We start from the raw sequence: 26,873 nt of genomic DNA, 5'->3' as shown, positions 1-26,873 counted from the left end.
AGCTGATCATCCTTAATCAGTATCCTGTTCCTGCCTTATCTCCATAACCCTTGATTCCACTATCCTTGAGAGCTCTATCCAACTCTTTCTTAAATGAATCCAGAGACTGAGCCTCCACAGCCCTTAGCATTCCACACAGCCACCACTCTCTGAGTGAAGAAGTTTCTCTTCATCTCTGTCCTAAAAGGTCTACCCCGTATTTTTAAGCTGTGTCCTCTGGTTCGGCACTCACCCATCAGCGGAAACATGTTTCCTGCCTCCAGAGTATCCAATCCCTTAATAATCTTATATGTCTCAATCAGATCCCCTCTCAGTATTCTAAACTCAAGGGGATACAAGCCCAATCGCTCCAGTCTTTCAGTGTAAGGTAGTCCCGCCATTCCAGGAATTGACCTCGTGAACCTACGCTGCACTCCCTCAATAGCCAGAATGTCTTTCCTCAAATTTGGAGACCAGAACTGCACACAGTATTCGAGGTGTGGTCTCACCAGAGCCCTGTACAGCTGCAGAAGAACCTCTTTGCTTCTATATTCAATCCCTTTTGTTATGAAGGCCAGCATACTATTAGCCTTCTTCACTACCTGCTGTACCTGCATGCTTACCTTCATTGACTGGTGTACAAGAACACCCAGATCCCTTTGTACTGCCCCTTTACCTAAATTGATTCCAGTTAGGTAGTAATCTGCCTTCCTGTTCTTGCCACCAAAGTGAATAACCATACATTTATCCACATTAAACTGCATCTGCCATGCATCTGACCACTCACCTAACCTGTCCAGGTCACCCTGTAATCTCATAACATCCTCTTCACATTTCACCCTGCCACCCAGCTTAGTATCATCAGCAAATTTGCTAATGTTATTACTAATACCATCTTCTATATCACTAGCATATATTGTAAAAAGCTGCAATCCCAGCACTGATCCCTGCGGTACCCCACTGGTCACTGCCTGCTATTCCGAAATGAAGCCGTTTATCACTACTCCTTGTTTCCTATCAGCCAACTAACTTTCAATCCAAGTTAGTGCTTTGCCCCCAATATCATGCGCCCTAATTTTGCTCACTAACCTCCTATGGGGGACTTTATCAAAAGCTTTCTGAAAGTCCAGGTACACTACATCTACTGGATCTCTCTCGTCCATCTTCAGAGTTACATCCTCAAAAAATTCCAGAAGATTAGTCAAGCATGATTTCCCCTTCATAAATCCATGCTGACTCTGACCTATCCTGTTACTACTATCCAGATGTGTCGTAATTTCATCCTTTATAATAGACTCCAGCATCTTTCCCACCACTGAGGTCAGACTAACTGGTCTATAATTTCCTGCTTTCTCTCTCCCACCTTTCTTAAAAAGTGGTACAACATTAGCCACCCTCCAATCCGCAGGAACCGATCCCGAATCTATCGAACTCTGGAAAATAATCACCAACGCATCCACGATTTCTCGAGCCACCTCCTTCAATACCCTGGAATGTAGACCACCAGGCCCCGGGGACTTATCAACCTTCAGATCTAACAGTCTCTCCAACACCAATTCCTGGCAAATATAAATTCCCTTAAGTCAGGTCCTTCGGCCACTGTTACCTCAGGGAGATTGCTTGTGTTTTCCCCAGTGAACACAGATCTGAAGTAACAATTCAATTCTTCTCATTTCTTTGTTCCCCGTAATATATTCCCATGTTTCTGTCTTCAAGGGCCCAATTTTAGTCTTAACCATTTTTTTGCCTTTCACATACCTAAAAAAGCTTTTACTATCCTCCTTTATATTTTTGGCCGGTTTACCTTCATACCTCATTTTTTCCCTGCGTATTTCCTTCTTAGTAATCCTCTGTTGTTCTTTAAAAGCTTCCCAGTCCTCCGTTTTCCCACTTATCTTTGCTATGTTATACTTTTTCTCTTTTCTCTTTATATTTTTCTTAACTTCCCTCGTCAGCCACGGCATCCCATGCCTCCTCCTAGGATCTTTCTTCCTTTTTGGAATGAACTGATCCTGCATCTTCTGCATTATGAACAGAAATATCCGCCATTGTTCCTCCAATGTCATCCCTGCTAAGGTATTGCATCATTGAACTTTGGCCAGCTCCTCCCTCATAGCACCACAGTTCCCTTTATTCAACAGAAATATTGTCACTTCCGATTGTACCCTTTCCCTCTCAAATTGCAGATTGAAGCTTATTGTGTTATGGTCACTATTTCCCAATGGCTCCTTCACTTCGAGGTCCCTGATCAATTCTGGTTCATTACACAATACCAGATCCAGAATTGCCTTCTCCCTGGTAGGCTCCAGTACCAGCTGTTCTAAGAATCTATCTCGGAGGCACTCCACTCTCTTTCTTGAGGTCCAATACCATCCTGATTTTCCCAGTCTACCTGCATATTGAAATCCCCCATAACAACTGCAGTAACATCTTTGCGACAGGCCAATTTCAGCTCCTGATTCAACTTACATCCGACATCCAGACTACTGTTAGGGGGCCTGTAGATAACTTCGAAGAGGGTCTTTTTACCCTTAGAATTTCTCAGCTCTATCCACACTGACTCTACATCCCCTGATTCTAGGTCCCCCCGCACAAGGTACTGAATATCATCCCTTACCAACATGGCCACCCCACCCCCTCTGCCCGTCAGTCTGTCCTTACAAAAGCACGTGTAGCCTTGAATATTCATTTCCCAGGCCCTGTCCACTTGAAGCCACGTCTCAGTTATTCCCACAATATCGCATCTTCCAATTTCCAAAAGAGCCTCAAGCTCATCCATCTTATTTCTAATGCTTCGTGCATTCATGTATGGTATTTTTAGTTTGTTACTGCCCTCACCCTTCCCATCAACTCCTATTTCACTCAACCTTACACCATGATCCCTTTTTGAGTTTTCTGCCTCATTGATACAGTTGTCTTTGTTGACTTCCCCTGTTCTAACATTCCCCTCAATTTCCTTCTTAAACATCCAGTTTGTCCCCTCCCCCCCGCTACTTAGTTTAAACGTAGCTGTGTTGCAGTAGCAAACCTGCCTGCCAGAATGCTGGTCCCTAACCTATTAAGGTGCAAACTGTCTCTCTTATATAATTTATGCTTACCACAAAACATACCCCAGTGATCCAAGAATTTAAATCCTTGCCTCCTGCACCAGTTCCCCAGCCACACGTTCAAGTCCATTATCTCCCTGTTTCTGGCCTCACTAGCCCGAGGAACTAGAAGCAAACCAGAGGTAACCACCCTGGACGTCCTGCTTTTCAGCCTTCTTCCTAGTTCTCCAAAGTCCCGCTGTAGTATGTTCTTCCTCTTCTTTCCGATATCATTTGTGCCGACATGTACCACCACCTCTGGCTCTTCACCTTCGTCCTTGAAGATGTCCTGCACTCTGTCTGTGATGTCTTTAACCCTGGCACCAGGAAGGCAACACACCATCCTTAAGTCCCGCCTGCTGCCATAAAAACCCAGGTCAGTTCCTCTCACTATGGAGTCCCCTATTACCACGGCTCTGTGCGATGTCCGACTCTTCCGCGCTGCCTCCACGCCAACCTTTGATTGACAGACCTGGCCACCTCGCAGACTGGCAGTGTCATCTGTCTCTACTGTTTCCAAAAGATTCAACTTGTTCCTGATAGGTACTTCCCCCAGCGTCTCTTGCACCTGTCTCCTCTCTGCCTTCCTCGTCGTCTGCTCTCTTCTGGTATGGTCGGTGTAATAACCTCGCTGAAGGTCTTGTCCAGAAGATCTCATTCTCTCGGATGAGCCTAAGGTCCTCGAGTTCTTTCATCAGTGCTGCAGTATACTCTGTCAGTAGCTGAACATGCACACACTTTCCACACTGATACGAGCCAGACACACCAGAGTCGTTGACCTCCCACATCAAGCATGTAGCACACTGAACCAGCTTGGCAGTCATGTCTTCACCCTCTTCAATTGTGGCGTAATCACTTCACTCAATCTCCTTGTCAAAGACTCCTGAGGTAAAGCCTCAGTCTTCAATCCACAGGAACTTCCTTGGACCCTCTTTTTGGGGCAAGTCTGTGGACTTTTAATTTAGGTTAGAGGAGGAGGGTGGGAGAGAGGCCCTACTTTGTAAGACCTGGGGTCTAGAACACACCCACTCAAATAGCAATCACTGAACTTCCCGACCGGCTTTGCGCTCCGACTTCACTTCCACCTGGCTCCCGCCACTCTCTGGTGCAAAAAGACCGTTGGCGTCGAGGTAAGTTCTTAAATAACAATCACATACCTTCCCGCCTGGCGTTGCGCTCCGACTTTACTTCCGCCCAGCTCCCACCGCTCTCTGCTGCAAAAAGGGTTATTGTAGTGGGTGATTTAACTTAACTTATATTGACTGAGATTTCCTTAGTGTTCGGGACATAGATGGAGCAGAGTTTGTTAGGTGCATCCAGGAGTGTTTCTTGAAAAAATGTGCAGATAGTACAAGGGAAGAGACTGTACAAGACTTTGTAATGGAGACTGAGGAGAAAGTGAGGTCTGCAGATGCTGGAGATCAGAGCTGAAAATGTTTTGCTGGAGAAGCGCAGCAAGTCAGGCATCATCCAGGGAACAGGAGAATTGACGTTTTGGGCATAAGCCCTTCTTCAGGAATGAGGAAAGTTTGTCCAGCAGGCTAAGATAAAAGGTAGGGAGGAGGGACTTGGGGGAGGGGCGTCGGAAATGTGATAGGTGGAAAGAGGTCAAGGTGAGGGTAATGGAGACTGAGCCTGGCCAGGTGATTGAAGTTTCAATGGTGATCATAATTCTGTGAGCTTCAAGGAAGTTATCGGTAAGGATAAATCGGATGGAAGTGCTAAAATGGGAGAAGGCTAATTACAACAATATTAGACAGGAACTGGAGAAATTAGATTGGAAGTAGCTGTTTGAGGGTAAATCCATATCTGATGCTGAGAGTGATAAGGGTGGCAAGATTTAGGAACCTTGAATGACAAGAAATATTGGAAGCTTAAGTCACAAGAGCAAAGATGTACATGTAAGTTTTGGAAACTGGAATGAAACAAGGCTCTTAAGGAATATAAAGGAAGCAGAAAAGAACTTAAGAAGTTAGGAAAACTTGCCAGGGCCACAAAATATCCTTGGCAAGTAAGATTGAGAATCCCAAACCATTTTATACATATATTAGGAGCAAAATATTAACTAGGGAAATGGTATATCCGCTCAAGGACAAAGTTGGGAATTTATTGATGGAGGCAGAATAAGTGAGAGGAGGTTGTTAATGAGTACTTCTCATCAGTATTCACTAAGGTAAGATTAGGGAGGAGTGTGTTGATATTCTGAGGCTTGTCGATATTAAGAAGGGAGGAGGTGTTGGATATCTTGAAAAATATTAAGGTAGAAAAGTCCCCATGGCCTGTTTGGATCGATCCCAGGATACTGAAGGAGGTAAAGGAGGAGATTGCTGGGGCCTTGACAGAGATCGTTGTACCCTCGTTAGCCACAGGTGAGGTCCCAAAAGTGTGGAGAATAGCCAATGTTTTTTCTCTGTTTAATGGGGGAAATAAGGATAATCTCGGAAATTATAGTCCAGTGAGCCTCACAGCAGTGGTATGGAAATTATTAGAGAAGAGTTCTAGTGACAAGATTTACTCTCATTTGAAAAAAAAGTAGACTTATTAGGGATGGTCAGCATAGTTTTATGTGAAAGGGATCTTGTCTCACAAACTTGATTGAGGTTTTTGAGGAAGTTACAAAGTTGATTAATGAGGGTGGGGCAGTGAATGTTGTCCACATGGACTTTACACAAGCATTTGAAAACTTGCCTGTTAGGTTGGTCCAGAAGATTAACTTGCATGGAATCCATGGAAAGTTAGAAAATTGGATACAAAATTAGCTTGATCACAAGAGACAGAGGGTAGTTGTGGACGGATGTTTTTCTGGCTGGAGGTCTGTGACCAGTGGTGTTCCACAAGATTCAGTGCTGGGATCTCTGTCGTTTATAATACAAATGACTTAGATAAAAGTGTCGGTGAACCAACCAGAAAAAACCCAAAGAACTACAGGTGCTGAAAATCAGAAATTCTTGAAAAAAAGCAGCAGGTCTGCCAGCATCTGTGTAGAGAAAACAGAGTTAATACTTTGGGCCCAGTGACCCTTCTTTAGATCTAATTGGAGTTTGGACAGGTTGGTGTATTTTCTATATAAGGGCTGGGGAAAGGGGAAAGAATAAACAATAGGTGGAGATGGAGCCCAGAGAGAGAGAAAAATAATTGGGCAGACAAAGGAATGGGTAAAGGTCAACCTGAGAGAATGAATAGCTGTTGATGGGGACAGTTAGTGGCTGACAAAGGGTTGTGATAGTGGTCCATGTGATGACAAGGTCTGGTGCGTAGAGGTTGTGGTAAGGAGAATGAAGAAGGTGCTCAGGCCCTAAAATTATTGAACTTGATATTGATTCCAAAAGTTACATGGCTCCCAAGCAGAATGTAAGGTATTATTCTTCCAGCTTGCACTAAACTTTGCTGGAGTATGGTAGCAAGCATGAGACAGATGTTGGCCAGGAAACGAGATGGTGTGTTGAAATGAAAGAAAACCAGAAACTCAGAGGCATTTTAGTGGACAGAACATAGATGTTCTGCAAAGCAGTTGCTCAGTATGCACTTCATCCCACCAATGTAGAGGAGACTACACTGAACGGCGAATACAGTAAACTAGGTTGAGTAAAGTGCAGTTAAATTGCTCCTTCACCTGAAAGGTATGTTTGGGATCTTGGATAGTGGAGAAGGAAAGAGTAACTGAGTAGGTTTTACACCTTCTGCGATGGCATAGGAAAGTGCTGTGAGCCATTGGAGGTGGGGGTTAGCGAGGAGACGTTGTGAGTGGAGGAGGAATGATGTCCCAGAGTGAATTGAACTAAATTGAATTACCTTTATTATCCTGTGCACTCAAATCAGTGCAATGAAAAGTTTATAATCTTGCTGCTTTGGCACCATCTTAGGCACAGGGTACCTAGGTACAGAATGCTTAAGTATTTAGAGTCATAGGGATGTACAGCTTGGAAACAAACCCTTCGATCCTACTCGTCCATGCCAACCAGATATCCCAACCCAATCTAGTCCCACCTGCCAGCATCCAGCCCATATCCTTCCAAACCCTTCCTATTCATATATCCATCCAGATACATTTTAAATGTTGCAATTGTACTAGCTTCCACCATTTCCTCTGGCAGCTCATTCCACACACGCACCACCCTCTGTGTGAACAAAATTGCCCCTTAGGTTCCTTTTATATCTTTCCCCTGTCATCCTAAACCTATGCCCTCGAGTTCTGGACTCCCCCACCCCAGGAAAAAGACCTTGTCTATTTACCCTATCCATGCGCCTCATGATTTTATAAACCTCTATAAGGTCACCCCTCAGCTTCTGACACTCCAGGGAAAATAGCCCCAGCCTATTCAACCTCTCCCTATAGCTCAAATCCTCCAACCCTGACAACATCCTTGTAAATCTTTTCTGAACCCTTTCAAGTTTCACAACATCTTTCTGATAGGAAGGAGACCAGAATTGCACGCAATATTCCAACAATGGCCTAACCAATGTCCTGTACAGCCGCAACGTGACCTCCCAACTCCTGTACTCAATACTCTGACCAATAAAAGAAAGCATACCAAACGCCTTCTTCACTATCCTATCTACCTGCAACTCCGCTTTCAAGGAGCTATGAACCAGCACTCCAAGGTCTCTTTGTTAAGGACCTGACCATTAAGTGTATAAATCCTGCTAAATTTGCTTTCCCAAAATGCAGCACCTCGCATCTATCTAAATTAAACTCCATCTACCACTCCTCAGCCCATTGGCCCATCTGATCAAGATCCTGTTGTAATCTGAGGTGCCCTTCTTCGTTGTCTGCTACACCTCCAATTTTGGTGTCATCTGCAAATTTACTAACTGTATCTCTTAAGCTCACATCCAAATCATTTATATAAATGAAGAAAAGTCGTGGACCCAGCACCGATCCTTGTGGCACTCCACTGGTCACAGGCCTCCAGTCTGAAAAACAACCCTCCACCACCACCCTCTGTGTTCTACCTTTGAGCCAGTTCTGTATTCAAATGGTTAGTTTTCATTGTATTCCATGAGATGTAACTTTGCTAACCAGTCTCCCATGCGAACCTTGTCGAACGCCTTACTGAAGTCCAATAGATCACGTCTACCACTCTGTCTTCATCAATCCTCCTTGTTACTTTTTCAACAAACTCAATCAAGTTTGTGAGACATGATTTCCCACACACAGAGCCATGTTGACTATCCCAAATCAGTGTTTGCCTTTCCAAATACATGTACATCCTGTCCCTCAGGATTCCCTCCATCAACTTGCTCACCACTGACGTCAGCTCACTGGTCTATAGTTCTCTGGCTTGTTATGACCATCTTTCTTAAATATTGGAACCACATTGGCCAACCTCCAGTCTTCTGGCACCTCACCTGTGACTATTGATGATACAAATATCTCAGCAAGAGTCTCAGCAATAACTTTCCTAGTTTCCCATAGAGTTCAAGGGTACACCTGATCAAGTCCTGGGGATTTATCCATTTCTTTGCGTTTCAAGACATTCAGCACTTCCTCCTCTGTCATATGGGCATTTTTCAAGATGTCACCATCTATTTCCCCACATTCTATATCTTCCATGTCCTTCTCCACAGTAAGCACTGATGCAAAGTACTCGTTTATTATCTCTCTCATCACCTGCGGCTGCACACAAAGGCCGCCCTGCAGATCTTTATGGGGCCCTATTCTCTCCCTAGTTACCCTTTTGTCCTAATGTATTTGTAAAAAACCTTTGGATTCTCCTAAACTCTATTTACTAAAGCTGTCTCATGTCCCCTTTTTGCCCTCCTGATTTTCCTCTTAAGTATACTCCTACTGCCTTTATGCTCTTCTAACGATTCACTTGATTTCTCTTGTCTATACCTGACATATGCTTCCTTCTTTTTCTTAACCAAACCCTCAATTTCTTTAGTCATCCAGCATTCTCTATACCTACCAGCCTTTCCTTTCACCCTGACAGGAATATACTGTCTCTGGATTCTCGTCTCATTTCTGAAGGCTTCCCATTTTCTAGCCGTCCCTTTACCTGCGAACAGCTGCCCCAATCAGATTTTGAAAGTTCTTGCCTAGTACTGTCAAAATTGGCCTTTCTCCAATTTTTGTCAACTTTTGGATCTGGTCTATCTTTTTCCATCACTATTTTAAAGCTAATAGAATTTTGGTCGCTGGCCCCAAAGTGGTCCCCCACTGACACCTCAGCACCTGCCCTGACTTATTTCTCAAGAGTAGGTCAAATTTTGCACCTTCTCTGGTAGATGCATCCACATACTGAATCAGAATTGTTTTTTATACACACTTAACAAATTCCTCCCCATCTAAACCCTGAATGCTTTTGCACTCCCAGTCTATGTTTGGAAGGTTAAAATCCCCTACCATAACCACCCTATTTTTCTTACAGATAACTGAGATCTCCTTACAAATTTGTTTCTCAATTTCCCTGACTGTTAGGGGGTCTATAATACAATCCCAATAAGGTGATCATTTCTTTCTTATTTTGTAGTTCCACCCAAATAACCTCCCTGGATGTATTTCTGGGAATATCCTCCCTCAGTACAGCTGTAATGCTATCCCTTATCAAAAACACCACGCTCCCTCCTCTCTTGCCTCCCTTTCAATCCTTCCTGTAGCATTTTTATCCTGGAACATTAAGCTGCCAGTCCTGTCCATCCCTGAGCCATGTTTCTGTAATTGCTATGATGTCTCAGTCCAATGTTCCTAACCATGCCCTAAAATCATCTGCCTTCCCTATTAGGCCTCTTGCATTGAAATAATTGCAGTTTAATTTGTCAGTTCTACCTTCTATTCTGCTTTGTCCCTGCCTGCCCTGACTGTTTGACTCGCTTCTTTTCTCAACTTACCAGTCTCAGATTGAGCTCTCTCCTCAGTATCTCCCTGGGTCCTCCTCTGCCTCACCTTACTAGTTTAAATCCTCCTGAGCAGCTATAATAAATCTCACTGCCAGTCTATTAGTCCCCTTCCAATTCAGGTGCAATCAGTCCTTCTTGTGCAGGTCACTTCCACCCCAAAAGAGATGCCAATGATCCCACAAAGTGAATCCTTCTCCCATACACCTCCTCAGCCATGCATTCATCTGCTCTATCCTCCTATTCCTACCCTCACTAGCTCATAGCACTTATTACAGAGAATCATAAATAAAATTCAACATTAGAACAAAGAATAGAGAAGTTTTATTTTTTAAAAAGCCCTCAGTTTTAGTCTGTACACCACATCCTTGGGAGTTGCCTGTACTCACCGCCCAACCCCCCCCCCCCCCCCCCCCACCCCTCCCATAGACCCCACGCACACACAGGCGTGGTCCCTGTGGAGGGCTGACAAGAGAGAGGAGGGGAATATGTCGAGTATCCTGCTGGAGGTGGCGAAAATGGTGGCTAATGATCCTTTGAATGTGGACCGTATTGAGATAGTAGTTGAGAACAAGGGGACCCTATTGATGTTATGGGAGGGAAGAGAGAGAGTGAGCGCCAAAGTATGGGTGATTGATTGGACTGGCAGAGGACCCTGTCAACCATGATGATGGGGAAACCTTGTTTGAGGCAAAAAAGCAGGCATTTTGGAGGTGCCCTTATTGAAGTTGGCATCATCAGAATAGATGTAATCAAGATGGAGGAACTGAGAAAATGGAATGGACTCTTTGCAAGAAGTAGGGTAAGAGGATGTATAATTGAGGTAACTGTGGGAGTCGGTGGATTTGTAGTGGATATTGGTGGCCACCTTATCCCAGAAATGCAAACAGATATGTCGAGGAAGGGAGAGGAGGAGTCAGAGTCATATACGACCTGCTAGAAGTATATGAAATTATGAGAGGCATGAATAGGGTTGATAGTTAGAGTCTTTTTCCAGGTAGAAATGTCAAATACAAGGAGGCATTAAGGTAACATTAAGGTTACAAAACGAGTTGGATGAGGAAAAGTTTTTATACTGTAGGTGCCTGGAATGTGTTGCCAGGTGAGATAGTAGAAGCAGATACATTCGTAAGGTTTAAGAGGCATTTAGACAGACACATGATCTGGCAGGGAATACAGGGATATAGAACATGCAAGGGCAGATGTGATTAGCTGAAAATTGTATCATGGTTGGCACAGAAATGGTGAGCCAAATTTTCTGTTCCTTGATGTACTGTTCCATATTCTATTCTATTTGGGGAGGAATAAAAACAGATGCTTCTCAGGAAAGATTGTTGACATTGTCACAAATCAGGTGTACATTTGTAAATGTATTCCTACATAGGTTACTTGTCTTTAGCCTCATCCCACCATTGAACTCTGTCTAAGGGAGTGCTGCTTTTTCCCCAATGCCCAGTGTAATGCATTGTTCAATGTGTGACTATCAAAAAAATCAATTCAAGGTAAGTCAAGGTGAGTTCTATGGGGCAGGAGCAGGCAGTCTCTAGAAAACCGTTCAAAAAACAGTTAAAAATGTGTATTGTTATGTAGCAACAGGAAAATCTAACAATAAACAAGAAGAAGCTGCATTTACTCCTACCCCATCCCACATAGCACCCAAAAAAAAGGCTTCATTATATGTACGAGCGTTGTGGTGAATACTTACAGTTCAAGGTGAGGAAATCAATTCCATAACCCTGTACAGTCTATGAGATCTTGGATTATCTTTGTGAGTAGTGGTTTGTAAATGCCACTTTTAAGGTCACCTCTGCTTCACAAAGATGACTGTTTTCAATCTCTAATGACCACTGATATAGTTAAGATTGTTTGTGACTTGTATTTGTACCACACACAATTAGACACTGCAGCATTTCACATGTAGGGTACTATTGATTGCAAATGATGTCAGCCTGTAGTGTGGAAGTGCCTGACTCACAAATGGAGTGCATTTTCTTCGACAGTAACAAAACACTTACTAAACCCATTCTGGGTGTGGTCGCAGCCATTGTTCATTTCCAGCATTTCCATTTTTGAGTTGCATGAGTATGAAGGCAACAAAGTAATCAAGGTTTTCTTCCTCACATTCCCTGCTGAGCACATCACTACTGCGTTGCCAGTATGTTTTCATGTTATGAGTTACTTCTAACTCCTGTTGAAAACATTCAGTATTTTGGGCTCAACCACTTTCTGCGGCAGAGAATTTCACAGGTTCATCACTCACTGAGTGAAGACATTTCTTCATATTTCAATCCTAAATGGCCTAGACTGTAGTATTCTTAGTATTCTTAGACTGTGACCCCTAATCTGAACTCCCCAGTCCTCAAGAACATCCTGTTTCTTTCCAGAGTCTGCAAGATTTCCCTACTTCCTCCCATTCCTTTAAACTCCATTGTATCCATTCCTAGCCAATCTTCTCTCTTCATATGTAAGTCCTGCCATCCCAGGAATCAGTCTCATAACCACTCCATCAATAGCCAGAGCATCCTTCCTCAGAGAAGGAGACCAAATCTGCAAACACTAGTTTAGGTGTGGTCTCACGAAGACAATGTACAAATAAAGCAAGATATCTCTGCTCCTGTGCTCAAGTCCTCACACTGAAGGTCCACATACTACTTGCTGCCTCCACAGCCTGTTGTACCTACATGTTTACTTTCAGCTACTGGTTTACAAGGAGACCCAGATCTTGCTGTGTCTCCTCCTTTCCCAATCTTTTGTGATTCAGTTAATAATCTGCCTGCCTGTTTTTGCTGTTCTAGTGGATAACTTTACATTTATCTACATTGTACTTCATCTGTCATGGATTTGACCACATACTCAACTCTGCAGCCTCCTCACAGTTCACCCTCTCACCCAACTTTGTGACATCTGCAAACATGGAAATATTACAATTATTGACCTTGCCTAAATCGTTAACATATACAGAGGAACCTTGATTATCCGAATATCAGATTATCCAAAGGAGATCTCGGACCCGATAGAAACATTATGTCACAGAACTGTTTCAACCCTGATCGTGTCTTTTGTTTACAAGCACAATGATTAAAACCGAACTTGGCTCATTGAAATACTGCCGAGAACAATCCTGGACAGTCCAGGTACCATCTCCAAATGATTGACCTCCCACCCTCTGTCTCCCACACTTTCGCTGGAGCTGTACGCAGGGGTGTACCCTGAATCACCCCCGTTCCCAGAAAATCTCCCCAATATTGTCCTGTACAGCGCAGAGGTTTGGGGGGTGGGTGGGTTCAGACGGACTTGTGGCCAGGCAGGGGGCGGGGTGGAGGTGGACGGGGTTGGGGGGAGGGGTGGGAGCAGACGGGGTTTGGAGGCGGGTAGGGGCTTGAGCTCCGTGTGCTGCTGCCTAGTCTCTTGAATGGGGAGCAGGCTTCACAGGAAACTCTAAGCCGCAGAGAAAATCAATTAACCGAATAATCAATTATGCAAACGAAATAGTGCCCGCCCATCTCATTCGGATAATCGAGGTTCCTCTGTATTGTGAATATCTGGAGTCCAAACGCTAATCGCTGTGCTTTCCCACTAGTCACGGACTGCCACATAGAAAGTGAACCATATTCCTACTCTCTTTGTTTTTCTGTCTTCTGACCAGTTCTCTATCCGTGTCATTAAACTACCCGAGTCCCATTCACTTTAATTTTACTTACTAATCTTTTACATGGGACCTTATCAAAAGCCTTCGGAAGGTCTAAGTAAATCATATACACTGGCTCCTCTGATCAATTCTCCTCGTTACATTCTCAAGAAAAATAACCAATTTGAATGGACAGATCCAACATATGAGTGACCAAACCTCCAACTGATCTCTGTGCAGTTCCCCGACTGACTCACCAATAATTGCAATCTGGTTCACTATGCTAATAGCAGCATCCCAATGAAAGCTGCTGGTGCACTCTGTACCCTCAATACAAAAGAACTGTATTGTAAGTTAATTGTCGATGTGCCATGAGGGAGCGATTAGACTGACGTGTCCCAATGCCAAACGGTGGTGAATACAGGTGGTCGCTGCCGATTGAGTATCCCTGAGTTGTTTGTGACTGGTGGCCCAGCAAAGCAAGCGGCAAACTGGAATTGCAGTTATCCACTCTGACTTTTAAGTTAGTTTTTAATCCAGCTTTGGGAGAATGGGAAACTATATATCAATGAGACAAGATTAGATAACAAAGGCATGCTAATGTATTCAAAAAGAATAACTTGACAGTCACTGCTGAGATTCGCTTGTTGCCATTCAAAAACCTGGTAAGTCTGACTTTTTTCTCTCAATATTTAGAATCAAATTTCTGCCACTGTCTCAACTATCTTGACAATGCATAATTCATTCAGAAGCTAGGTAGGTTCTGTATATTTTCTCATACACTTCAGTTAGATTTTCCAAGTGGCAAACAATTCATTTTGCAGTCTCCCCTATTTCAAACACAGTGTATCTTTTTCTGATTTTCAACGTATGATCCAAAAAATCGTACATGGCACAGTGGCTCAGTGATTAGCACTGTTGCCTCACAGCACCAAGGTCCCCAGTTTGATTCCAGCCTCGGGGGACTGCCTGTGTGGAGTTTGCACATTCTTCCTATGTCTGTGTGGGTTTCCTCTGGGTGCACTGGTTTCTTCCTATAGTCCAAAGATGTGCAGGCCAGGTGAATTGGCCATGTTAAGTTGCCCATAGTGTTAGGTGCATTAGTCAGAGGGGAATGGGTCTGGGTGGGTTACTTTTTGGAGGGTCGGTGTGGACTTGTTGGGCCAAAGGGCCTGTTTCCACACTGTAGGGAATCTAATCTAATCTAAAATAAATGCTTGTGGTCTCTTATGTGTATTCCTTTTCCAGTTTTGCAAGCAAACTTGAATATCAGGACTTTTTAAATATTCTTATGTAATGATTGTGTTGCCAATGTTCCTGACTTTGATCATTTTTTTATTTGGATCTTTTATTAGAATGAAATGTATGTCAAAGTTCTAAGAGATGATTGAAATATATTTTCAAAAATGTATGAATGAACATGTATGTAATGAGGGAAAAAGGCCAAATTTGAGAAAGTGGTGGATGCGGGGACAATTACAGTGTTTAAAAGACATTTGGACGGATACATGAAAAGGAAAAGTTTGGAAGGATATGGACCAGGAACAGGCAGGTGGAACTAGTTTAGTTTGGGATTATGTTCGGTATAGACTGGTTAGACCAAAGGGTTTGTTTCTATGCTCTATGATTCTATAACTCTGTGTAGCATTTTGGGGATGGCTGGAATGTGGTTATTTGCCCCAGGCTGAACCTGGCTCTAATGAGTTGAATGAAAGGAAGATTTTGGTATTATCATCGGTGGTCCCTTGCAGACGAGCACGACTCGGTAACCCTTCCTCAGAACTGTTAACCTGAAATGTTAACTCTGATTTCTCTCAGCAAATGCTGCCAAACCTATTGAGCCTTTCCAGGAATTTCTGTTCTTGTTTCTGATTTACAGCATCTGTAGTTCTTTCAGTTTTTATTCTGTTACACTTGGGGTAAGTGGTGGTCTCAGGAAGGAGTGGGTGGGGTATGGGTGTGGCAGCGCACTCCTTTAGCTGTTTCTGCCTGACTTCCATTTTTTCCCAACAACAAGTCTCGAGGTGCTCAATTCCTTTCCAGATGCTCCTCCTCCACTTTGGTTGGTCTTGGGCCGATGATTTCTAGACATCAGAATGTTGCATTTTGCCGGTGAGGTCTTCAGGGTATCTGAAGCACTTCTTCTGTCCACCTGAGCTCACCTGCTGTTTTGAAGCTGGGAGTAGAGCACCTGCTTAGAGAATCTTGTGTCGGTCACATGGATGATTTATCCAGCTCATTGTAGAGAAAGTGAGGACTGCAGATGCTGGAGATCGGAGCTGAAAATGTGTTGCTGGAAAAGCGCAGCAGGGCATAAGCCCGAAACGTCGATTCTCCTGTTCCTTGGATGCTGCCTGACCTGCTGCGCTTTTCCAGCAACACATTTTCAGCCCAGCTCATTGTAAGCGATCAAGGGCCAGTGCCTCGATGCTGGTGATGTTGGCCTGGACACTAATGGCCAAACAATTCCATCATCCCATCACATCCCAAATGTATTTGATTTTGTCTTCCTTTGGCAGTTAAAATTCTGCCGAGCTATTTTAATATTCTAGATATTTAATTGGAGGGCCAGTCACATAATTGTATTTCTCGAATAATAATTAAGAAGCCTGTGCTAATGATATGGAGATATGAGTTAAAGTTTTGTTAATAAATAAATCTGGTATTAAATAAGATACCTGTAATAGAGGCTTTGTAACCATCTGGACTTTGCTGTGAAAAAGCATTTTTTAAAATAACTATGAAATAGAAAAGAATATTTTTTTCTTACAGAGACAGCTGTAAATATTGGTTACGCATGTAATATGCTGAATGAAGACATGAAAAACATATTCATCATTGACGGCAACAATTCAGAAGAAGTACGTGTAGAACTGAGGTAAATACACTAAATTTGACTCTTTTTTGCGACATTGGAAAATAATATGAGGAATATGTGGCAAAATTCCAGATTTGTCCAAGAAACAGGGCCAAGAATTCAATGTTGCAAATATATTTTAATTGTGTAAATTCTTTCATATAGTTAAGGATTCTAAAAAAGGTTAACAAAAGAAAGTTAAGGATAGTGTAAAATTGAAAGACAAATGTCCAGTATGGCAAGTGGTAATCTGAAGGATTGGGAACATTTTAACAATCAAGATGAACAAAAAGAAATATTAGAGACATAAGATATAAACTTTGAGGGTAAACTAGTATAACACCCTCATTCACAAAGAGAGTGAAACTAAAAATACAAGTAACAATAGGCCAATTAGCTTAACAACTCTCGTTTGGAAAATCTTAATGCCTATTTTAAGAAATATAATAGTAGGGTGTTTCAAAATACCCAATACGTTCAAGCAGAGTCAGCATTTTGCCTCACAAAGGGGAAATTATGTATGGCAAATTTATTAGAATTCTTTGAGGAGGTAACAAGCATGAAAGGTAAAGGGCAATCAGTAGTTTTAGTATGTTTGGATTTCCAAAGTGTTTTTGATAATACACCACGGCACGCTGGGGTTTGTATGTCAGCATGGATAGACTATTGGCTAATTAATAAAGACAGAGAGTTGGGATACAGTGGGCCTTGGTGAGCTACAGCCTTGGTACAAACATGGGTAAAAGATTTGAATTCCATAGGTGAGGTCAGAGTGGCTGCTCTTGCCATCAAACCACATTTGACCAAGTTTGACATGAAGGTTCCCTTCAAACTACAGTTGATGTGAAGATGCTTTGACTGTTGAAATCATGGTCCAGAGTGTGGTTGTGGAAAAGCACAACAGGTCAGGCAGCATCAGAGGAGCACGAGAATCGATATTTGAGGCATAAGCCCTTCATCAGGAATGCCTGACACAAAGGAATGTGGTTGCAGTATTTTGGAGGTCTGTCATGTCAGCTCCAGAATCTCTCTGCAGGAGTTCCTCAAATTTAATATTTTGTCTTCAACCTGGCCAGAGAAGTTGTGACACAGTGCAGATGGGTCTTGAACCCAGGCCACAGAGGTAGGGACACTAAAATTGCACCACAAGAGCCCCTCAGAATAATCTCCTTAACCAAATCATAGAAACTCTACAGTTTGGAAACAGGCTATTTGGCCCAACAAATCCACACTGACCCTCCAGACAGCAACCCACCCAGACCCATTCCCCTACCCTATTACTCTACATTTACCCCTGACTAATACACCTAACCTACATATCTTTGAAAACTATGGGCAATTTAGCATGGCCAGTTCACCTAACCTGCACATCTTTGGATTGTGGGAGGAAACCGGAGCACCCGGAGAAAACTCAAGCAGACACTGGGAGAATTGCAAACTCCATATAGACAGACAATGACCCGAATTGAACCCAGATCCCAAGCACTGTGAGGCAGCAGTGCTAACCACTGAGCCATTATGCCGCCCATCATTTTCAGCTACTTCATCAATGACTATCCCTTCATCTTAAGATCAGAAGTGGAGATGTTTGCTTGTGATTGTGCAATATTCAGCACTGTTCACAACTTCAGATACAGAAACATCCCATGTTCAAATGCAGCAAAACCTGAACAGTATCGTGGACTGACAAGAAGCAAATAAGTTTCATGCCACATAAGTGACAAAGATTGGCCATCTCCAACAAGAGACAATCTAACTATTTCCCCTTGATGTTCAGTGGGATTACCATGACTGAATTCCCACTGTCAACATCCTTGGGGTTACCATTAAACAGAAACTCACTGGACTAATTATATACATACTGTGGTTACAACCAGGTCAGAGGCTTTGAAAACAAACAACTCATCACCTGCTCCTGACTCCCCAAAGTCAGTTCAGCACCTCCAATGCACAAGTCTGGAATACTATGGAATGCTTCTGCTTGTGCTGATGGTTGCAGTTGAAACGACACTCAAGAAACAGTCCAAAGCAGGTCATTTGATTGGTACCACATCCACAAACATTCAGTTCTTCCACTACCAACGCTACATAGCAGCAGCAATCTGTGGGAAGTGCACCCAACTCCAGCTCCTCGAAAACCGCATTAGGGAACTGGAGCTGGAGCTGGATGAACTTCAGATCATTCATGAGGCAGAGGGGGTTATTCCCTTGTTGTTGTTCCCTTGTTCAAGAAGGGAAGAAGAGACCTGTGAGCCTTACTTCAGTTGTGGGTAAAGTGTTGGAAAGGGTTATAAGAGATAGGATTTATAATCATCTACAGTTGAATAAGTTGATTAGAGATAGTCAACACAGTTTTGTGAAGGGTATGTCATGCCTCACAAACCTTATTGAGAAGGTGACCAAACAGGTAGATGAGGGAAAAGCAGTTGATGTGGTGTATATGGATTTCAGTAAGGCATTTGATAAGGTTAGGCAAAAGTGAGGACTGCAGATGCTGGAAACCTGATGAAGGGCTTTTACCTGAAACGTCGATTTTCCTGCTCCTCTAATGCTGCCTGACCTTATGTGCTTTTCCAGCACCACTCTGATCTAAACATTTGATAAGGTTCTCCATGATAGTCTATTGCACAAAATATGGAGGCATGGGATTGAGGGTGATTTAGTGGTTTGAATCAGAAATTGGCTAGCTGAAAGAAGGCAGAGGGTGGTGGTTGATGGGAAATGTTCATACTTGAGTTCAGTTACTAGTAGGGTACCGCAAGGATCTGTTTTGGGTCCACTGTTGTTTGTCCTTTTTTTAAATGACCTGGATGAAGGCATAGAAGGATGGATTAGTAAATTTGCGGATGACACTAAGGTTGGTGGAGTTGTGGATAGTGATGAAGGATGTTGTAGGTTCCAGAGGGACATAGATAAGCTGCAGAGCTGGATTGAGAGGGGGCAAATGGAGTTTAATGTGGAAAAATGTGAGGTGATTCACTTTGGAAGGAGTAACAGGAATGCAGGGTACTGGGCTAATGGTAAGATCCTTGGCAGTGTAGATGAGCAGAGAGATCTCTGTGCCCAGGTACATAGATCCTTGAAAGTTGCCAGCCAGATTGATAGCTTTGTTAAGAAGGCATACGATGTGTTAGCTTTTATTGGTAGAGGGATTGGGTTTTGGAACCATGAGATCATGCGGCAGCTGTACAAAACTCTAGTCTGGCTACATTTGGAGTATTGTGTACGGGTCTGGTCACCACGTTATAGGAAGGATGTGGAAACTTTGGAAAGGGTTCAGAGGAGATTTACTAGGATGTTGCCGGGTTTGGAGGGAAGGTCTTATGAGGAAAGGCTGAGGGCCTTGAGGCTGTTTTCGTTAGAGAGAAGAAGGTTGAGAGGTGACTTAATTGAGATGTATAAGATAATCAAAGGGTTAGATAAGTTGGACAGTGAGAGCTTTTTTCCTCGGATGGTGATGGCTAGCACGAGGGGGCATAGCTTTAAATTTGAGGGGTGATAGATAAAGGACAGATGTCAGAAGTGGTTTCTTTACTCAGAGAGTAGTTGGAGTGTGGAATGCACTGCCTGCAACAGTAGCAGACTCACCAACTTTAAGGGCATTTTAATGGTCATTGGATAGGCATATGGACGAGAATGGAATAGTGTAGGTTGGATGGGCTTCAGACTGGTTCCACAGAACAGCGCAACATTGAGGGCCAAAGGGTCTATATTGCACTATTATGTTCTGTGTTCTATCTAAAAGATCCACTGCAGAAATTCACCAAGGCGTGAAATTCAACACCTTCGAAACCAACAACCACTTCTATCTGCAGGACAAGGGCCGTAGATGAATATAAATACCACTATCTGCAAGATCCCCCCCCCCCCCCCCCCCCCGAGCAACTTGCCATATGATTTTAGTGTTGCTGGGTTAAAATCCTGAAACTTCCATCCTAGCAGCATTGTGGGTCTACCTTCCTGAACTGGACTGTAATGGTTCAGAAAGGCAATTTAACACTACTTTCTCAAGGATAGCTCAGAATGGACAATAAATCCCACGTCTCACAAGTGAATAAAATTGTATTTTTTAGAGGTCTTTTGGTCAAATGAGGGTTGGAAAAAAAAGGGGGCATTTCCACACAGAAGTAAAACATAATTCATGAAAATAAACATGCTAATCGTACTGGACCTCCAATTTGAAGAATGCAAGATTAGTTGGACAGTATGCATCATACATAAGATTTACTCTTTTTAGTCTTTTCCTCTTTTTTATTCTTTTCTGGGATTTGATCCCTCTTCCAGTGATGATAGCATGCAGATTGAAAGAGATGGTTGGAGATACATAATATGCAAAGTCCGCAACTGTCCCATGATTTTTATTTATACCCCACTGCCTGGCTGTCCAAGTTATAACAATGGCCAGAGAGAAGAAATTGTTATTTTCTTAAGCCTGCAATCTGTCAGCTTGCAAAACTGTTAATAGGCCTGTCCGAGATGCAGTGTTTGAAATTTGCTTTGAACTCCCTAAAATATAAATGTTTACAGGAGGTTTTTACCGCCATGTTATTGAACCGGCCATTCTATCTTTTTGGTAGATTGGGGCTCTGCAGCCTCTATGTTCCAGCTGAAAGATATGATTCCCACCAGGATTATTGATCTCTTCAGGCTGGTGGGTACCTGAAGTGGCTTCCCATACCGAAGGAGTATTACAATCATCTTTCAGAAATGTGCAAAATTAGGATTCTCTTCCTCAGCACCACTTATTCCGGATGGGATGGTTACTGGAAAATTCCTGGAGTTTGTCCTTAAATTTGAACAGGAATGTTATTCCTTTAGGTTTTTGGGCTGTTTATGTATTTAGGTATTAAAGTTAACTTGTAGAATGGACAAATAATTGGCAATTGAATATCAACACTGATTTTTTTAAGAAGAACTAGAGGCCGCTTTTTATTTGAAAGGTGCAAGTCGACGTGGAGCAGAGAAACAAGGGAATCTTGGAATGTAAATATCATCACAGGTTAGCAAGACCATTAAAAAGATATTAAGCACTCGGCATTTTTTCCAGAGGAATACAATTAAAAAATAGCAAAGTCATGTTAAATAAAAATAAAATACTGTGTATGCTGAAAAACTGAAATAAAACAGAAAGTGAATTTTGAGAAGATTTGTAGCTCAGGTTGAGGTTTTGGATGTAGGTTTGCTCGCTGAGCTGGAAGGTTCGTTTCTAGATGTGTCATCACCCTACCAGGTAACATCTTCAGTGGGCCTCAGGCCAAGCACTACTGATGTTTCCTGCTTTCTATTTATATATTTGGGTTTCTTTAAGTTCGTGATGTTATTTCCTGTGTTATTTGAAGTCACTTCCTGTTCCTTTTCTCAAGGGGTGGTAGATGGGATCTAACTCGATGTGTTTGTTGATAGAGTTCCGGTTGGAATGCCATGCTTCTAGGAATTCTCATGTGTGTCTTTGTTTGGCTTACCCTAGGATGGATGTGTTGTCCCAGTCGCAGTGGTGTCCTTCTTCATTCGTATGTGAGGATACTAATGAGAGAGGGTCATGTCTCTTTGTGGCTAGTTGGTGTTCATGTATCCTGGTGGCTAGTTTTCTGCCTGTTTGTCCAATGTAGTGTTTGTTACAGTCCTTGTATAGTATTTTGTAAATGACATTAGTTTTGCTTGGCATTATGGTAGCCCACAAACTCACCAAAACAATAAAACAGCATCTAATGAACTTGAAAGTCCCTATACAGACAACAAGCAAAACTAATGTCATTTACAAAATACAATGCAAGAATTGTAGCTACCAGGATACATGAAAACCAAAAAGACATGACCCTCTCTCACTAGTATTCTCACATACGGATGAGGAAGGACACCAGTTCGACTGGGACAACACATTCATCCTAGGACAAGCCAAACAAAGATGCGCACGAGAATTCCTAGAAGCATGGCATTCCAACCGGAACTCTATCAACAAACCCATTGAATTACATCTCCCACCCCCTGAGAAAAGGAACAGGAAGTGACATCACCACAGGAAATGATATCTCCAACCCAAAGAAACACAAACATTTAAATAGAAAGCAGGAATGTTCAGCAGTGCTTTGCCTGAGGCCCACTGAAGATGTTACCTAGTAGGGTGACGAAATGTCTGGAAATGAACCTTCCAGCTCAGCGAGCAAACCTACATCTGTAAAACAGAAAGGTTTGGAGAAACTCAGCAGGTCTGGCATCAAATTTGGAATGTGGAATAATTAACATTTTGAGACCAATATAACCCTTCTTCAGAACAGTTCAAAGCTGAACCCAGATGCTTCCAGACCTGCCGTGTTTCTCCAGCATTTTCTGTTTTTAACTTATACCTGTATTGAACCTTTTTCAGGCCACACTCTTCTCCATGCACTTCTCGCACTCTTATTAGTTTGTAATATTATAAGCTTGGAGAAGGTAGAGAGAAGATTTACAAGAATTATGCCAGAAATGCATGGCATAATCAACAGGCATGGCATAATAAAAGAAGGTGACCTAGTGAAGATATTTAATTTTATAGCAAGTTTTGATGGAGAGGATACAAAGTTAAAAATCACACAACACCAGGTTATAGTCCAACAGGTTTAATTGGAAGCACACTAACTTTCGGAGCGACGCTCCGTCATCAGGTGATTGTGGAGGGCTCGATCGTAACACAGACTTTATAGCAAAAATTTGCAGTGTGATGTAACTGAAATTATACATTGAAGAATTGATTGTCTGTTAAGCCTTTCATCTGTTAGAATACAGTGATAGTTTCACTTCTTTCATGTGTAAATCACAAAACACTTTTTTAAAGTTGCATTCTCAGGTTAGCTGTTAACAATGGTGATAGCTAGACAATATGTTGAAGGTGTTAGCCCCCTGTGTTCTCTGTCTATGACCTGATGTTTAGATTGATTCTAATCTAAAAAATGAGATAACAGAATTTTACATAAATTCATGCAGTTTTTGAGCAAAGTGCAATGTAACTCTGCAAGTATAAAAAAATTCACCACACAAAATATATGTGTGCATGTGGGTCTTTGTCTGTGTGTGTGTGTGAATGTCTGGGGTGGGTGTTGTGTATGTGTAGTGAGTGCAGAGTGTCTTAAGTCTGTGAGGGGGTGTATGTGTGGGAGTGTGTGTGTCTATAAGGGTGTGTGTGGGTGTCTGTGTGCGCGTCTGTGTGTACCTGTGTCCGTGTGTATGTGAGAGTGTGTGTGTGTAGGAATATCTGTGCGTGTGTGTGTGTAGTGTAATGGTGATTACCTATCATGTGACATGAACCCAAGGTCCCGGTTGAGGCCCTCCCTATGGGTATCGAACTTAGCTATCAGCCTCTGCTCGGCCACTTTCCTCTGCTGCCTGTCCCGAAGTCCACCTTGGAAGATGGTCACCCGAAGGTCCGAGGCTGAATGTCCTGGACCACTGAAGTGTTCCCCAACTGGGAGGGAACCCCCCTGTCTGTTGATTGTTGTGCAGTGCCCTTTCATCCGTTGTCGTAGCCTTTGCTCGGTTTCCCCAATGTACCATGCCTCCGGGCATCCTTGCCTGCAACGTATAAGATAGACAACGTTGGCTGAGACACAGGAGTACCTGCCATGTACAAGGTGGGAGGTGTTCCCACGCATAATAGTGGTATCTATGTCCACAATCTGACACGTCTTGCAGCGTCCACCGTGACAGGGTTGTATGGAGTTGTCCTGAGAGCCGGGCAGTTTGCTACGAACAATGATCTGTTTGAGGTTTGGCGGTTGTTTAAAGGCAAGTAGTGGAGGTGTGGGGAAGGTCTTGGTGAGGTGCTCATCCTCATTGATAATGTGTTGCAGGTCACGAAGAACATGGCGTAATTTTTCAGCCCCTGGGAAGTACTGAACAACGAAGGGTACCCAGTCAGTTGCAGCCCGTGTCTGTCTCCTGAGGAGGTCATTACGGTTCCTTGCTGTGGCACTTCGGAACTGGCGGTCGATGAGTTGAGCATCGTACCCCGTTCTTGTGAGGGCATCCTTGAGTACTTCCAGGTGTCCGTCACGTTCCTCCTCATCTGAGCAGATCCGGTGTATGCGTAGGGCTTGTCCATAGGGAATGGCTGTTTTGATATGTTTTGGGTGGAAGCTGCAGAAGTGTAGCATTGTGAGGTTGTCTGTGGGTTTGCGGTAGAGTGTGGTGCTGAGGTGTCCGTCCTTGATGGAGACGCACGTGTCCAAGAATGAGACAGATAGTCGAGAGTAGTCCATGGTGAGTTTGATGGTGGGATGAAACTTGTTGATGTCACTGTGTAGTTTTATCAGTGACTCCTCGCCATGGGTCCAGAGGAAGAAAATGTCAGCAATGTACCTGGTGTACAATGTCGGTTCGAGATCCTGCATAGGGAAGAAATCTTGTTCGAACCTGTGCATAAAAATGTTGGCATATTGGGTTGCAAATTTGGTCCCCATGGCTGTTCCGTGTGTCTGGATGAAGAATTGGTTGTCAAAGGTGAAGACGTTATGATCAAGGATAAAGCGGATGAGTTGTAGGATGGTGTTTGGAGACTGGCAGTTGTTGGTGTTGAGTACTGAGGCTGTTGCTGCGATGCCATCCTTGTGGGGATGCTGGTGTAGAGTGCGGAAACGTCCATTGTGACGAGGAATGTTCCCGGTTCGACTGGCCCATGGGTGCTGAGTTTCTGTAAGAAATCCGTAGTGTCGTGACAGAAGCTGGAGATCCCCTGTACAATAGGTTTCAAGATGCCTTCCACATAGCCAGAGAGATTCTCACATGGGGTCCCATTTCCCGACACGATGGGACGTCCCGGTGTGTTGGCTTTGTGTACCTTTGCAAGGCAGTAGAAGTCGCCTACACGAGAAGAACACCATCAAACGAGCAGATAAAGGAGGAGCCGTTGTCATTCAGAATAGAACAGATTACTGCAAGGAAGTGTACCGACAACTGAACAACCAGGAACACAACAGGCAACTACCAGCTGATCCGATCAAAGAACATACCTGAGAATTAAACACACTGATCAGAATTTTGGATCCAGATCTTCAGAGCTCCATACGCACCCTCACCCCATGTACTTCTCGTGTAGGCGACTTCTACTGCCTTCCAAAGGTACACAAAGCCAACACACTGGGACGTCCCATCGTGTCGGGAAATGGGAGCCTATGTGAGAATCTCTCTGGCTATGTGGAAGGCATCTTGAAACCTATTGTACAAGGGATCTCCAGCTTCTGTCGCGACACTACGGATTTCTTACAGAAACTCAGCACCCATGGACCAGTCGAACCGGAAACATTCCTCGTCACAATGGACGTTTCCGCACTCTACACCAGCATCCCCCACAAGGATGGCATCGCAGCAACAGCCTCAGTACTCAACACCAACAACTGCCAGTCTCCAAACACCATCCTACAACTCATCCGCTTTATCCTCGATCATAACGTCTTCACCTTTGACAACCAATTCTTCATCCAGACACACGGAACAGCCATGGGGACCAAATTTGCAACCCAATATGCCAACATTTTTATGCACAGGTTCGAACAAGATTTCTTCCCTATGCAGGATCTCGAACCGACATTGTACACCAGGTACATTGATGACATTTTCTTTCTCTGGACCCATGGCGAGGAGTCACTGATAAAACTACACAGTGACATCAACAAGTTTCATCCCACCATCAAACTCACCATGGACTACTCTCGACTATCTGTCTCATTCTTGGACACGTGCGTCTCCATCAAGGACGGACACCTCAGCACCACACTCTACCGCAAACCCACAGACAACCTCACAATGTTACACTTCTCCAGCTTCCACCCAAAACATATTAAAACAGCCATTCCCTATGGACAAGCCCTACGCAAACACCGGATCTGCTCAGATGAGGAGGAACGTGACGGACACCTGGAAGTACTCAAGGATGCCCTCACAAGAACGGGGTACGATGCTCAACTCATCGACCGCCAGTTCCGACGTGCCACAGCAAGGAACCGTAATGACCTCCTCAGGAGACAGACACGGGCTGCAACTGACTGGGTACCCTTCGTTGTTCAGTACTTCCCAGGGGTTGAAACATTACGCCATGTTCTTCGTGACCTGCAACACATTATCAATGAGAATGAGCACCTCACCAAGACCTTCCCCACACCTCCACTACTTGCCTTTAAACAACCGCCAAACCTCAAACAGATCATTGTTCGTAGCAAACTGCCCGGCTCTCAGGACAACTCCATACAACCCTGTCACGGTGGACGCTGCAAGACGTGTCAGATTGTGGACATAGATACCACTATTACGCGTGGGAACACCTCCCACCTTGTACATGGCAGGTACTCCTGTGTCTCAGCCAACGTTGTCTATCTTATACGTTGCAGGCAAGGATGCCCGGAGGCATGGTACATTGGGGAAACCGAGCAAAGGCTACGACAACGGATGAAAGGGCACTGCACAACAATCAACAGACAGGAGGGTTCTCTCCCAGTTGGGGAACACTTCAGTGGTCCAG

At 43.6% G+C, this 26,873-nt stretch overlaps 1 protein-coding gene across 3 annotated transcripts in view; it reads left to right on the top strand.

The window, feature by feature from the left end:
* Positions 1-26,873, top strand: part of LOC122548976 (phospholipid-transporting ATPase ID) — a 272,266-nt gene that overhangs the window by 198,848 nt on the left and 46,545 nt on the right. For all 3 annotated transcript variants that reach the window (XM_043688030.2, XM_043688038.2, XM_087989438.1), the window contains one exon: positions 16,303-16,408. In XM_043688030.2, coding sequence (XP_043543965.2) covers positions 16,303-16,408 — 106 coding nt within the window. The remainder of the gene's footprint in view (positions 1-16,302; positions 16,409-26,873) is intronic.

Source organism: Chiloscyllium plagiosum, unplaced genomic scaffold, assembly GCF_037043375.1.
Source record: "Chiloscyllium plagiosum isolate Xiang-an unplaced genomic scaffold, Cpla_swu_hap1 HiC_scaffold_1, whole genome shotgun sequence".
Taxonomy (NCBI): Eukaryota; Metazoa; Chordata; class Chondrichthyes; order Orectolobiformes; family Hemiscylliidae; genus Chiloscyllium; species Chiloscyllium plagiosum.
Note: the sequence above shows the minus strand (reverse complement) of the source record. Positions and strands in the feature narration are given on the sequence as shown.